Source organism: Schistocerca cancellata, chromosome 8, assembly GCF_023864275.1.
Source record: "Schistocerca cancellata isolate TAMUIC-IGC-003103 chromosome 8, iqSchCanc2.1, whole genome shotgun sequence".
Lineage (NCBI taxonomy): Eukaryota > Metazoa > Arthropoda > Insecta > Orthoptera > Acrididae > Schistocerca > Schistocerca cancellata.
In genome coordinates this window covers 311,729,724-311,744,427 of record NC_064633.1, presented here as the reverse complement: position 1 = coordinate 311,744,427, position 14,704 = coordinate 311,729,724, and the positions used below count along the sequence as shown (strand labels likewise).

At 37.4% G+C, this 14,704-nt stretch overlaps 1 protein-coding gene across 1 annotated transcript in view; it reads right to left on the bottom strand.

Annotated features, from left to right (window-relative positions):
- LOC126095266 (fat-like cadherin-related tumor suppressor homolog) overlaps window positions 1-14,704 on the bottom strand; it is an 892,347-nt gene that overhangs the window by 72,465 nt on the left and 805,178 nt on the right. Inside the window, exons 26-27 of the mRNA XM_049910026.1 lie at window positions 12,090-12,234; window positions 1,108-1,269 (exon numbers count right to left, since the gene is read on the bottom strand). Of these exons, the coding sequence (XP_049765983.1) occupies window positions 1,108-1,269; window positions 12,090-12,234 (307 nt within the window). The remainder of the gene's footprint in view (window positions 1-1,107; window positions 1,270-12,089; window positions 12,235-14,704) is intronic.

Below are 14,704 nucleotides of genomic sequence, written 5' to 3'. Positions count from 1 at the left end.
ATCACCACTAGCCCTAGTGCCACCGCATCATCTACTCCACTCTAATTTGATCCATCTATTCATTAAGCTACACACACACACTTTCCTACCTTCCTTGGTTCTTTCCTGCCTGTGTTCTATCACGTCCCCCACCCCTTTTCTCCCCAAAACTGCAGACTTCATTCTGTACCACAAGTAGGTTTTGTAAGCAGGAGAGAGATCATCTATGTTGCACGTCTACCCTGTTCAATTGCTACCTATCCCTCTCCTAGCTTTCACTTTCCTTTCCCATAAGCCCCCCCCCCCCTCCTCCTCCTCCTAGTTCTTCCCATTCTACTCTAAACCACCCCTCTTCTATATTTGGTTGCAAGATTTATGTATGTGTAATGGGTGGCATTTTCTTTTATGCCAGTCTACTGCTCGGTGACTCAATTGTACCTTTAATCCTTTACTGTTTGTAAACTTGTGTAGCATTGTGGCATTATCAGGAAGGTTACTTTGAATCTGTATAATTTTTTTTTATCAATTCCTTCTCCCACCCCTTTTTCTGCCGTGTTCTTCTGCACATATCTTATCAGATATCATAATTAATACTCCCTGCGCGTTCAGCAACTGCTGTTACTACTACGACCACTGAATGTATATAAATGCTGCTACATTCTATGCAAAAAGATTTTAAAATAAGAAGTGATCCCAGATTTTCATAGGTAATGAGTATTTATCAGCTGTCAGGATGACAATACAGATTTTTGGCACAACATCTCTGTGCCATTAGGTGTGTACATGTGCCATGCATCAATCACCTACAGATGAGTGGTTCCATTTCCACACAACCTTTGATTTTTAATATATTACAGAGGAATCCGTGAAATAATATTATAAACGTATTCCACTATCTGAAGATATGCTAATGGGCAAAACTAGTTATGTATAAATAAATCATCCAACTAACAAAATTGACACTGGTTGCAAAGAGTTAGGTTTTTTCCTTTTTTTTCCTTCTTCTTCTTCTCCTCTGTTTTTGTTTTTGTTTTTTAGTACTAATGTCACTGATCTAAGTATAGCTGCATGTCGACTTAAAGGTACAAAAAATTTAAAAAGCCTGTATGAAGAAAATACATGACCTACCTGGTGGAGAACTTTCTTGAAGGAAGAAGTTGTCATCCTTCCTCTCAAACATTGGTGCTACATCTTGGGAACCCATAATGAACACATCAACTGGAACATCAGCATATAAAGAAGGCATTCCTCGATCTTGAGCTCTTACAAAAAACTGAAATACTTCATTTTCTGGAACAAAGGTACATTGTCATGTTAGTACAGGAGAAATGCTTGAGAGGCAACATGCATTTAAGCAAACATTTTCCTACAAATAAAACTGATAAAAAGTGAAGTTGAATCTATGATACAAGAAGTGATGAAATCCTAAATCCTAATTTCAAATAGTCAACATACTTACAGGAATCAAACAAAAAATTCAGTTGAGGGACCTGTTACCATTATAAAAAGGCAGAACAATAGGCCAGATCTCATCTATAGGAGGAAAAATTCCTCATACAGCTAACAGAAACACTTAGAACACAGTAACCCCAGATCTGGCAACTAAATGTTTGTTTTTCATAGTAGAAAGAGTGGTTGGCTGAAGGTTTGAAAGGGAGCTGGTGAACAGGTCACACAACTCTTGGTCGGGAGGGGTCCACCTGTTGTGAGGAGATGGGAGGCAAAGATGAAAGAACAAGTCAGAGAGGAGGTGAAAGGTAGTACACTGATAGGCACTGTGCTTGTTTCAGTTGAGAGATGATAAACAGGAAGAGTGAGAAGTAAATTTGGATTAGGAAAAGAAGACACATGAAATGCGTAAAAGAATAATGCAGTTAAGAAAATCAAATTAGATTAGATTTACTTTAATTCCAATTGATCTGTTGTGAAGAAGTCCTCCAGGATGTAGAACATGTCATAAAAACAATAATACATGATAAATATTTACAACTAAAACAAATAAGCTAATGTACCTACCAATGGTCCCAAGTGGAATTGTTTTTTTTTTTAATTATTTTTTTTTAAATGAACACTATATGAAAGAATCATTTTACAACACTCATTTACTAAGATCTGAATGTAAAATTTAAAAAAAGTTTATTTATTTATGAGGTAATAAACATATAATAGAACTATTACAATACTTATTTACAATAAACACATTACTGCACTGAAGTGGTGCAGAAGTTAGATTGTACTTTACCAACAAATCCTTTACGCTTCTCTTAAACTGAATTTCATTGATTGTTAAGCTTTTTATGGCTGCTGGAAAGTTATTGAAAATGCTTGTTCCTGAATAATGCATACCTTTTTGTACAAGAGTAAGCAACGTTAAATCCTTGAGAAGATTATTCTTATTTGTAGTATTGATTCAATGAACTAAACTCTTGGTTTGAAAAAGTGATATATATTTTAATGACAAAATTCATTGAGGAGTAAATATATTGGGAAGCAGTAGTTAGTATCCCTAGTTCCCTAAAGAGGCCTCTGCAGGATGTTCTTGAGTTCACACCACATAACTCTTATTGCACGTTTTTGTGCCTGGAAAACTTTAGCTTGGCTTGGTGAATTACCCCAAAAAATAATCCCATATGAAATTATGGAGTGAAAGTAAGCATAGTATGCCAGCTTTTTCATTTCTAAATCCCCTATGCCTGAGAGAATTCACGTTGCAAATAGAGATTTGTTTAGACGCTTCAGCAGTTCTGTGGTGTGCTCCTCCCAGTTGAATTTATTATCAAGCTGTAATCCCTAGAATTTAACTCTGTCCAATTCTTCTATCTGTTTGTAATCATATGTTAGGCATATACTTGTGGGACACCTCTTACATGTTCTGAACTGCATGTAGTGTGTTTTTTCAAAGTTTAGTGACAAAGAATTGGCTAGGAACCAGTGAATTGGTGAGGAACCAGTCTTTCTAAGACTACACTTGATTTGCTATTTATTGCAATGTTTCATCACCAGCAAACAAAACAAACTTAGCATCTGGTGATGTTACTGATGAAAGGTCATTGATATACGCAAGAAAATGTAAGGGCCCTAAGATGGAACCTTGTGGGACCCCACATGTAATTAGTTCCCAGTTGGATGATGTCTGATAGCTTAATACATGTCTCTTTCCTGATAACACCCCTTCTTTCCTGCCAGAGATATAAGATTTGAACCATTCTACAGCTTTTCCTGTTACACCATAATATTCTAATTTACTTAAAAGAAAAAGAAATGTTGAAGTGAAGAAATTAAATTAAAAAAGAAAGGAAAACTGGCAAATAAGTAATTAATTTCTGCCATTCTGTAATAAGAAGGAAGGGTGTGTTAATACAGGTAGGTCCAGGATAGTGGCATTATAAGAGGATATGTTTGACAGCATGTTTCCATCTCCAGACATTAGATGACCTTAGTACTGGAGGTGTCCGCTATAAATACATGCCTTTCAGATCCCTACCGAAATACTAATTTTCCCAAACATGGAAATGTTAATCTGCTCTTTAATTTCTATACTCTCTTAGGCTTAACCTCCATTAACAAACACACTCAATCTTTTTTCATGTAATCTCGCTCTCTCTGTTTTGATTTCTAAATTGCTTTATTCTTCTCATCTTTCATTTCTCTTCCTCCCTCTTTACTTCTCACACCATCCCTTATAATTATTATCTCTCAAATGAAGCTGGCACAGCACGCACTTACCATTTTAATATATTTGGCTTTCTACTATCTCTGACACATTTTCTTTCATCTTTGCCTCTCCCTGTCCTCATCCTCACAGGAGGACCTAGTGGCTGAGCGATCTGTCCCCATGCCCTCTTCCCAGCTTTCCACAGCCAGTCCCTCTTTTCTCCCTCAAGGAGGAACATTTATTTCTCAGATACAAGATTACTGTTTTCTATTTTTTAAGTACTATGAATTTCACAACCTGAAGGAAAGTAGCCTGTTATTCTGTCCCTTGTAATTTTAACAATGTACTTACAATGTGAAATGAAGAGGTAAACATATTAACTGAAGCAAAATATTAGATAGAGGATTTTTTATTACAACTGCCAGCATAAATATTACAAATAACTATTCTCAATGTCTAAACTGTAGCAATTCTGAGTAAATATTCTGTATTTTGATGACTACTATTATCATCCTTCATAAGAGCTACAAAACTGGCTGGCAGTAGATATGACACTGTCCACAGCAACAAGGCTGGTACTCATGAAATACTACCTCCTCCTCTATTGTAGCATGACCTCAGTAGTAAAATACAACTCTCATTCTATCTGCACTGTAGTGAACAGCCTGAGTGTTAAATTGTTTACTTAAATGATATTTCAGTCTCTTCATTTCCATTACAATGACTTGTTCATATAGCTTAACGTGTAGCAGTGAAGTGAGCCAAGAATACATAGAACTTATGCTACCAGGAATACATAGTATTTATGTTGCACATTAATGACCGTGGTCTGGTAAGTAGTTGCTGAAGCAGGACAGACAAGTAGTGTGAAATTTTCTTCATCACAATTCACTTAAAATAGTATCTGTAAATCAATAAGTTGACTTCACAGTTAGAAAATACAATTCTATTATAGATTCAGTAAATTCATTGTAAAATATACAACAAACAAAATCAAATTGCAGTTGCTATCAAACAGAATATTATATGAAGATCTTTTTCCTCCCCCAAAATGACAAATCATAAAAATGCTTAGAAAAGTTCCAAGTACTTGCAGACTTATATCTTTGGTACCACCATATTGAATATAATAAAAACTGTATACTTAAAAGAAAAGTTTATAATTCAAACAACTTATGGGAATGCAGCTAAGTGATGTCTGTCTGCATTCCTGTATGCTGGTTGAATACGTTATACACTAAAAGAAAGTAAAGTTTCACAAATACGATTATTTTAAAAGCAACAAAGCCATCACTTTTTTTAAGCCTCACCTCTCATTTCTAACAGCAATTGAAACCATGATAAAAACACTTAAGGGCTTATTACGGAAACCTGACTATTTCTGCAACTTTTATAGGTCTGAGCAAAAGCACTTGGTTCTATGTTACATGACACAATTATTAAAAACCTAGTATATTATGGAATAGGAGATAAACTCTCCATTTATTCAAATCTTAGGCACTGAGATGATACGAAACATTGCAGTGGAGGTCCCGTGATACGAACTTATTATCGGTGAGACACTCGTGTTCCTACTGGGACTATGGGATGATTGATATGCAACTCGTTACATGACAAGAAACAGGACAGCATGAATCACACTTCTGTGTCAGTCTCAGTTGCAGTCATGAGCTCTTCTGAAGAAGGCGTTATCATGGCTTATCATTATTTACAGCTCAAAACATTGAAAAAGAAAAGGAAGTACTGGATGTATCTTTACAATGCTATAAATACCAAACATATAGATTTATTTTTGGAGGAGGTCTGCCTTGAGCAAAACAAAATTTTATCTTTCCTTTTATATCCGAGACATGTTTCACTAAAGTATCAGCATCATGTCTGACAAATAAAAGATAAAACTGTGTTTTGCTCAAGGTGGACCTCCTCCAAAAACAAACAAACAAACAAATCTAGTTGTAAAGCAGACATGGGCAAAAGAGCTTCAACCTCAAGATGATTATATGAAACGTAGTTTGGCTGCAGTTTCTCTTGGGGAGTCTCAACACAAAAAATTCTATGAATTCTACGGAATGAGTCCAAAGAGTGTGAATGGCGTTAAAAATGCCGCAATGAAAATTTAATTTTTGTAAGACCACTTAGTATGGTACTTTATCCAAAGTGGTGCGTACACAAATAATGGTTACAAATTAAGAAACCTAGGATAGTATTTCTACAACTGTTCACTTATGCAAAGTAGTATATGATGCAGCTTGAGGAGTATTCAGAAGAAACATTGCTGGATTTAAAATGATATCAGTCACTATTGATGGTGTAGAAGTGTGTAGTACGAGTAGACAATATATCTGAAGAAATGGAAAGAGCCCATGACAATATGTCCTAGTGTACAGCCGGTTGGTAGTCATACCAACTGCCAAGCTTTCTGTGTTGTTATGATTTCCAACCAGCTGTCCACCAGGATGAACAGCCACTGCCAAACAGTGGCCAAGAGCAAAGTAGGCCAACCTGTGACACAACAAGCAGCTGAGCATAACGTGCTTAATTTAAATGGCTGCTTCACCATCTGAGCCATCTGGATCCTCCCTCCATCACCAGCTTTTCTGGACTGCACCAATGGGAGTTATCCTCGTAACACATTCTCTGCTCCCATAATCATCCCAGCCTCAACCTATGATAACGTATTGATCCCACACTCTCCACCCAACAGTTTCCATCACCTGTGTCCTATCATCTCTTCCCCTTTCTCATCTCCCAGCCTCTTTGTTTCCAACCTCTGCCAACGCATCTGCCTGCCTTTCTCCATTCCTCTCCTTTTTTCCCCACCTCCCTGCCCCACAGCGTCCTGGTGCCATGGCTGTCGGCATTCTAGTCCCTGAACACTCCGCCAGACAGCTTTCCTCAGTCCCCCCATTTGTACACTACTATCCCTTCCCCTTTCTCACCACCTCCATATCGTTGCTGTCATCCCAAGTGACAGTTGCTTTCTGGCCTGAGCTGTTGGAGATGGTGGTCATGTGTGCACGAGGTGTGCTTGCATGTGTGTATGAATGGTGTGTGTTTCTTTTTTGCATATGAAGGCTGTGGCCGAAAGCTTTGTGTAAGTGCTTTTAATTGTGCCTGTCTGCAACTTATATGCCTTCTTTATGGTAAGTAGCAATCTATATTTTCCTTCATTGTCCATTACATCTCACATATTTTCTCCAGAATGAAAATAAGTATCAATCTCCTTCCACTATTAAAAAGAATTTTGATATGTTTGCCACATTTTGCAATCAGCAATCTGTGACCTAAAGCCCACCAAACATAAACTGGCCAGTAACTACATTCTAAGAAATCCAGTTCATTATCAAGCTAGGATGTCACACTATAAGATGTGAAAAAATCAGTTTTTTTACAAAGGTTTCCTCAGAACTGAATGAAAAAGAGTGCACAGCAGAAAACATGTGTGAATCCAAAAACAGTTGTTTTTATTTTTTACATAAAAAGTATATGTTTTACCAAGAGATTAACTACAGAGATGATTCATTGCCATGTATCGTACGACACATGTATGCAGCATCTCGCACTCCATATTGTGCCAGGAAATATGACAGAGATATGTGCTAGTGTCATTTCACTGTCATCCCAGTATGAAACAGTTAAGTCATTTCAACTACATTTCTAAGTGCTCTGCTAATGTAGGCTGTTTCTGCACCATACTGTATGTCTCACAGCATATTGTGTTGGATACTGTATTACCTCAGCATTACTCACAGTGTAACTAATCAATGGGCTACAGCCAATATGTGCAGATAAGCATATATCAGAACAACTCTAAATAAAAAGAGAAATTCTGCAAAATTATGTTCTTGGATCTTTCCCATGTACATTAATGACTTTTTGGATTATACACCAAGTAATAATGTACTATAAGCGAGTTATATGACAATAATTACTACAGGGAAAAATTTGCAAATTGTTCTAGACAAAACTTTAAATAATTAATGACAAGTGTCAGACTAGTCAGCTGTACTTCATCAGTACATAAATAGAAGATATTATCTTTAATCTGTTGCCAACCAAAATTGAAACTAAAATAGTGTGATTACTGGTACTGGCAAATGATCTACAACTCACTTAACAAGGAGAACAAATTATCTGCCCAGCAAACTTGCCATTGTATGTAAATTATGGAGCAGTGTGAGCAAACAACTATTACTCATACTTTTCTCTTTCACTTGTGTGACCCATTCTAGAATATCGCTAAAGTGTGTGGGACCCATACCACATAGGAGTAACAGGAGCCACTGAACATATACAGAGAAGGAGAGCACGAATGGTCCCAGGTCTGCCATGAGAGACTGTAACAGAGGTGCTCAAGAAACTGAACTGGTAGACACTTGAATACAGACACAAACTATCCCAAGAAACCCTACTTAATTTCAAGAACTAACTTTAAATGACGAAACTAGGAACGTATTACAAATCCCGAATTATCACTGCGAAGGGACTATGAAAACCAGATTAGACTCATTACAGCACGCACTCCATATGTGGATGAATGGGAAGAAACCCTACCAACTGATACAACGAGAAGTACCCTCAGCCATGCACTTCACAATTGTTTGCAGAGTATGGATGTAGATGTAGAGAATTCAGTTTCTTCCACATTAGTAAGTACAAACAATGCTACAGGGAAATTCCCACTGCAGCTAATCACTGAAGCATAAAATGTTTCAACAATTTGCCAAATTTAGCTCATTCAGTACTGTAAAATAAATATCAACGAACATAAGAAAACTGACTGAAATGCAAAGAACTCTACGTTACTGGAGAATCAGAAAGCAAACATTATAAAGCATGTTTTTCATTATTAATAAAAAAATTTATTCTTTTCATATAGGCACTTCATTTGTTTATGTACATGAGTGGTACTTGTACGACACAGATTATAGACTCTGTACTTTGACAAGACCAGACCTAGGAAAAAATGGAATAGTCAGATAATATTTGATTTCAAGTGGGAGCACAGCTCAGACACTCCCAAACTTAATAAGACAGAGAATGTTACTTCACATACAAAATAAAACAATTTACTGTTATCAATTACCTGTATTATTTTGTACTGTTTGGTGTATTGTTCCACTGAAGTTAAATTAATGCTTGGTCAGGTGAGTTACTGTGTATCATTTAAATGTAACTACTTATTTAATATAAAATACATTTTTAAGATAGGTAGAGGAGCTCAGTACATTATTTACAATGTAAAAATATATATTTGCATTTTCACAGAATTTACTGATTCTTTTCTCAAAATAATGCTCAACACAACAGTTTCACTTTTCATCCTTTGTAATACTCGCATACAAAACAAGTTATGTTACATAAAATGAATGTATGTGTGTGTGTGTGTGTGTCTACATCTACATCTACATTTATACTCCGCAAGCTACCCAACGGTGTGTGGTGGTTGGCAATTTACATGCCACTGTCATCAACTCCCTTTCCTGTTCCACTCGCGTATGGTTCGCGGGAAGAACGACTGCCAGAAAGCCTCCGTGCGCACCCGAATCTCTAATTTTACATTCGTGATCTCCTCGGGAGGTATAAGTAGGAGGAAGCAATATATTCGATACCTCATCCAGAAATGCACCCTCTCAAAACCTGGACAGGAAGCTACACCGCGATGCAGAGCACCTCTCTTGAAGAGTCTGCCACTTGAGTTTGCTAAACATCTCTGTAACGCTATCACGCTTACCAAATAACCCTGTGATGAAACACGTCACTCTTCTTTGGATCTTCTCTATCTCCTCTGTCAACCCGACCTGGTACGGATCCCACACTGATGAGCAATACTCAAGTATAGGTCGAACGAGTGTTTTGTAAGCCACCTCCTTTGTTGATGGACTACATTTTCTAAGGACTCTCCCAATGAATTTCAACCTGGCACCCGCCTTACCAACAATTAACTTTATATGATCATTCCACTTCAAATCGTTCTGTATGCATACTCCCAGATATTTTACAGAAGTAACTGCTACCAGTGTTTGTTCCACTATTATAAATCATACAATAAAGGATCCTTCTTTCTATGTATTCGCAATACATTACATTTGTCTATGTTAAGGTCTACATCTATCCACTGCAGATCTTCCTGCATTTCGCCGCAATCCTCCAATGCTGCAATTTCTCTGTATACTACAGCATCATCTGTGAAAAGCCACATGGAACTTCCGACACTATGTACTAGTTCATTTATATATATTATGAAAAGTAATGGCCCCATAACACTCCCCTGTGGTACGCCAGAGGTTACTTTAACGTCTGTAGACGTCTCTCCCTTGAGAACAACATACTGTGTTCTGTTTGCTAAAAACTCTTCAATCCAGCCACACAGCTGGTCTGATATTCCGTAGGCTCTTACTTTGTTTATCAGGCGATAGTGCTGAGCTGTATCGAATGCCTTCCGGAAGTCAAGGAAAATGGCATTTACCTGTGAGCCTGTATCTAACATTTTCTGGGTCTCATGAACAAATAAAGGGAGTTGGGTCTCACACGATCGCTATTTCCGGAATCCATGTTGATTCCTACAGAGTAGAGTCTGGGTTTCCAGAAATGACATGATATGCGAGCAACAAACATGTTCTAAAATTCTAAAACAGATCGACGTCAGAGATACAGGCCTATAGTTTTGCACATCTGCTCGATGACCCTTCTTGAAAACTGAGACTACCTGTGCTCTTTTCCATTCATTTTGAACCTTCCATTCCTCTAGAGACTTGCGGTACATGGCTGTTAGAAGGGGGGCAAGAATCGAATTGGTATCCCGTCAGGTCTAGTGGACTTCCCTCTGTTGAGTGATTTCAGTTGCTTTTCTATTCCTTGGACATTTGTTTTGATGTCAGCCATTTTTTCGTTCGTGCGAGGATTGAGAGAAGGAACTGCAGTGCGGGTTTCCTCTGTGAAACAGCTTTGGAAAAAGGTGTTTAGTATTTCAGCTTTATGCGTGTCATCCTCTGTTTCAATGACATCATCATCCCAGAGTGTCTGGATATGTTGTTTCGATCCACTTACTGATTGAGGTAAGTCCAGAACTTCCTAGGATTTTCTGTCAAGTCGATACATAGAATTTTACTTTCAAATTCACTGAACGCTTCATGCATAGCCCTCCTTATGCTAACTTTGACATAGTTTAGCTTCTGTTTGTCTGAGAGGTGTTGGCTGCATTTAAACTTGCAGTGAAGCTCTCTTTGCTTTCGCAGTAGTTTCCTAACTTTGTTGTTGAACCATGGTGGGTTTTTCCCATCCCCCACAGTTTTATACGGCACATACCTGTCTAAAACGCATTTTACGATTGCCTTGAACTTTTTCCATAAACACTCAACATTGTCAGTGTCGGAACAGAAATTTTCGTTTTGATCTGTTAGGTAGTCTGAAATCTGCCTCCTATTACTCTTGCTAAACAGATAAACCTTTCTCCCTTTTTTTATATTCCTATTTATTTCCATATTCAGGGATGCTACAACTGCCTTATGATCACTGATTCCCTGTTCTGCACTTACAGAGTCAAAAAGTTCAGGTCTGTTTGTTATCAGTAGGTCCAAGATGTTATCTCCATGAGTCCGTTCTCTGTTTAATTGCTCGAGGTAATTTTTGGATAGTGCACTCAGTATAATGTCACTCGATGCTCTGTCCCTACCACCCGTTCTAAACATCTGAGTGTCCCAGTCTATATCTGGTAAATTGAAATCTCCGCCTAAGACTATAACATGCTGAGGAAATTTATGTGAAATGTACTTCAGATTTTCTCTCAGTTGTTCTGCCTCTAATGCTGCTGAGTCGGGAGGTCGGTAAAAGGAGCCAATTATTAACCTAGCTCGGTTGTTGAGTATAACCTCCACCCATAATAATTCACAGGAAGTATCCACTTCTATTTCACTACAAGATAAACTACTACTAACAGCGACAAACACGCCACCACCGGTTGCATGTAATCTATCCTTTCTAAACACCATCTGTGCCTTTGTAAAAATTTCGGAAGAATTTACCTCTGGCTTCAGCCAGCTTTCCGTACCTATAAAAATTTCAGCTTCGGTGCTTTCTATCAGCGCTTGAAGTTCCGGTACTTTACCAATGCAGCTTTGACAGTTTACAATTACAATATGGATTGCTGCTTGGTCCCCACATGTCCTGACTTTGCCCCGCACCCTTTGAGGCTGTTGCCCTTTCTGTACGTGCCCGAGGCCATCTAACCTAAAAAACCGCCCAAGACCATGCCACACAGCCCCTGCTACCCATGTAGTCGACTGCTGGGTGTAGTGGACTTCTGACCTGTGTGTGTGTGTGTGTGTGTGTAAGTGTGTGTGTGTGTGTGTGTGTGTGTGTGTGTGTGTGTATCCAAAAATACAAATAAATAAGATGCAGTTCAAATAGATAGTAAGCCAAGCAGTCATTACATAAATAAAATTAGTTGGCTTACCCCATGATGTAGCATTTTTTGCAAGAGAGATAGTTCCTTTATGTTTGTCAATGGAGAAGAGTTCCTTGGTTTCTGATCCTTGTGTCTCATAAATTGAATACTCTATCTCAGCAGCCATGTCATCATCTCTATCCACTGCTTTGACCTGAAATAACAATAATTATATTGTTATAATAGAGGGAAACATTCCACGTGGGAAAAATATAGCTAAAAACAAAGATGATGTGACTTACCAATTGCTTGTGTTTGTGTATGTGTGGTTGGATATGGGTGTGTGTGCAAGTGTCTACCTGTCCTTTTTTCCCCCTAAGGTAAGTCTTTCCACTCCCAGGATTGGAATGACTCCTTACCCTCTCCCTTAAAACCCACATCCTTTCATCTTTCCCTCTCCTTCCCTCTTTCCTGATGAAGCAACCATTGGTTGCGAAAGCTTGAATTTTGTGTGTATGTTTGTGTGTCTATCGACCTGCCAGCGCTTTCGTTTGGTAAGTCACATCATCTTTGTTTTTAGAAATAATTATATTGTTTTACATAAAATAAGAGTTACACTGAATTTGTGTTAAAATGATCACTTTTTAATGACAATGGAGCAAGTACAAATAGGTATAAAATGAGAAGCCAGAAATACACAAATATTCGTAAAAAAATAAAATGTGAAACACATTTCATCACATTATAGGTTTATCTTTCTAAAAAATCATTAAACCTCCACACTATGATTCTTCCATTGTAATCTAATTAATAAAATGGTATACATAAGTTTTTTTGACCTCTTATGAAATTCTGTCTCAAGAACCACACAGTTCATTGAATTAATTTCTGTGTGGAAGTGGTCTTTAGCAATATCACTAATTATAAAGGAGCAAAAGTTCAATGTCCGAGTAGCATGAATCATCTGAGAGTTATAATTTGCATATGCAAAGGCAGGAAATTGGCACAGGAGGACACAGAGTTCCCTCCCATATCTGTCCCAGCCAGAAATTGTGGAGCAGAAGGGGAACAAAGGCTACCTCCAGCACTATGTTTCCCATTTTCAATTAAGTTTTAAATTTTTGCTCTTTGGGAATGTTCCAACTCTAGTGCCCATCGTCAAATGCCTTTAATATTATAGCCACCATCTATCTTAAATGTACTGATATATATGCACTTTCATACTGCATCTTTTATTATATAATATATGTCTCACAACTGAGACCTACTCAAAGTTTGTGAACCTTGTGTACCATTTATGTTCATTACAGTGCTTGAACACCATAAAGATTGTATGCCCTATGTAATTTTCACTGCGTTCACAGGGTACATTATATACCAAAATACTCTCAAACTAGTGTTATCTTTCACTGAAAAGAGAATTTCTTCAATTTTTGGTTGAACACTGGCCTAATTCCATCTTATATCCCATCTTACTTAAGGTAGCTGTACAGAATGGAAGGACTGTTGTTGAATTGCTTATTTTTTTTAGCTGAATGTGTTTTTGTATTCTTCCGCATGAAAATGCATGTCTGCAGATGAAAACGTTCAAGAACTGATGCTGTGGTGCCACATATGAAGTGTGTCACCCCCATATTGATAAAAGTATGTTGGACAGATGCTTCAAGCTGCTTTCCTTTTCAGTGTTAGATATCATTATCCAATTCTAATAATTTTTAAATTGAGCAGAAATTTATTGTGATGAATTTCAGGTTTACTGGTTCACTATTTAAGGTTTTTAAAAATTGGGAATTAATAGGAAGTAAAATTAACTATAGGAGAGAGAGGGGGGGGGGGAGGGGAGGGGGTACTTCACAGAGTTACAATGGATTATTGTTCCCTGAAGGAAGAGTCAGATATTTAGTGCCATATAATATAAGAGTTACACTGAATTTGTGTTAAAATGATCACTTTTAAATGACAATGGAGCAAGTACAAATAGGTATAAAATGAGAAGCCAGAAATACACAAATATTCGTAAAAAAATAAAATGTGAAACACATTTCATCACATTATAGGTTTATCTTTCTAAAAAATCATTAAACCTCCACACTATGATTCTTCCATTGTAATCTAATTAATAAAATGGTATACATAAGTTTTTTTGACCTCTTATGAAATTCTGTCTCAAGAACCACACAGTTAATTGAATTAATTTCTGTGTGGAAGTGGTCTTTAGCAATATCACTAATTATAAAGGAGCAAAAGTTTAATGTCCGAGTAGCATGAATCATCTGAGAGTTATAATTTGCATATGCAAAGGCAGGAAATTGGCACAGGAGGACACAGAGTTCCCTCCCATATCTGTCCCAGCCAGAAATTGTGGAGCAGAAGGGGAACAAAGGCTACCTCCAGCACTATGTTTCCCATTTTCAATTAAGTTTTAAATTTTTGCTCTTTGGGAATGTTCCAACTCTAGTGCCCATCGTCAAATGCCTTTAATATTATAGCCACCATCTATCTTAAATGTACTGATATATATGCACTTTCATACTGCATCTTTTATTATATAATATATGTCTCACAACTGAGACCTACTCAAAGTTTGTGAACCTTGTGTACCATTTATGTTCATTACAGTGCTTGAACACCATAAAGATTGTATGCCCTATGTAATTTTCACTGCGTTCACAGGGTACATTATA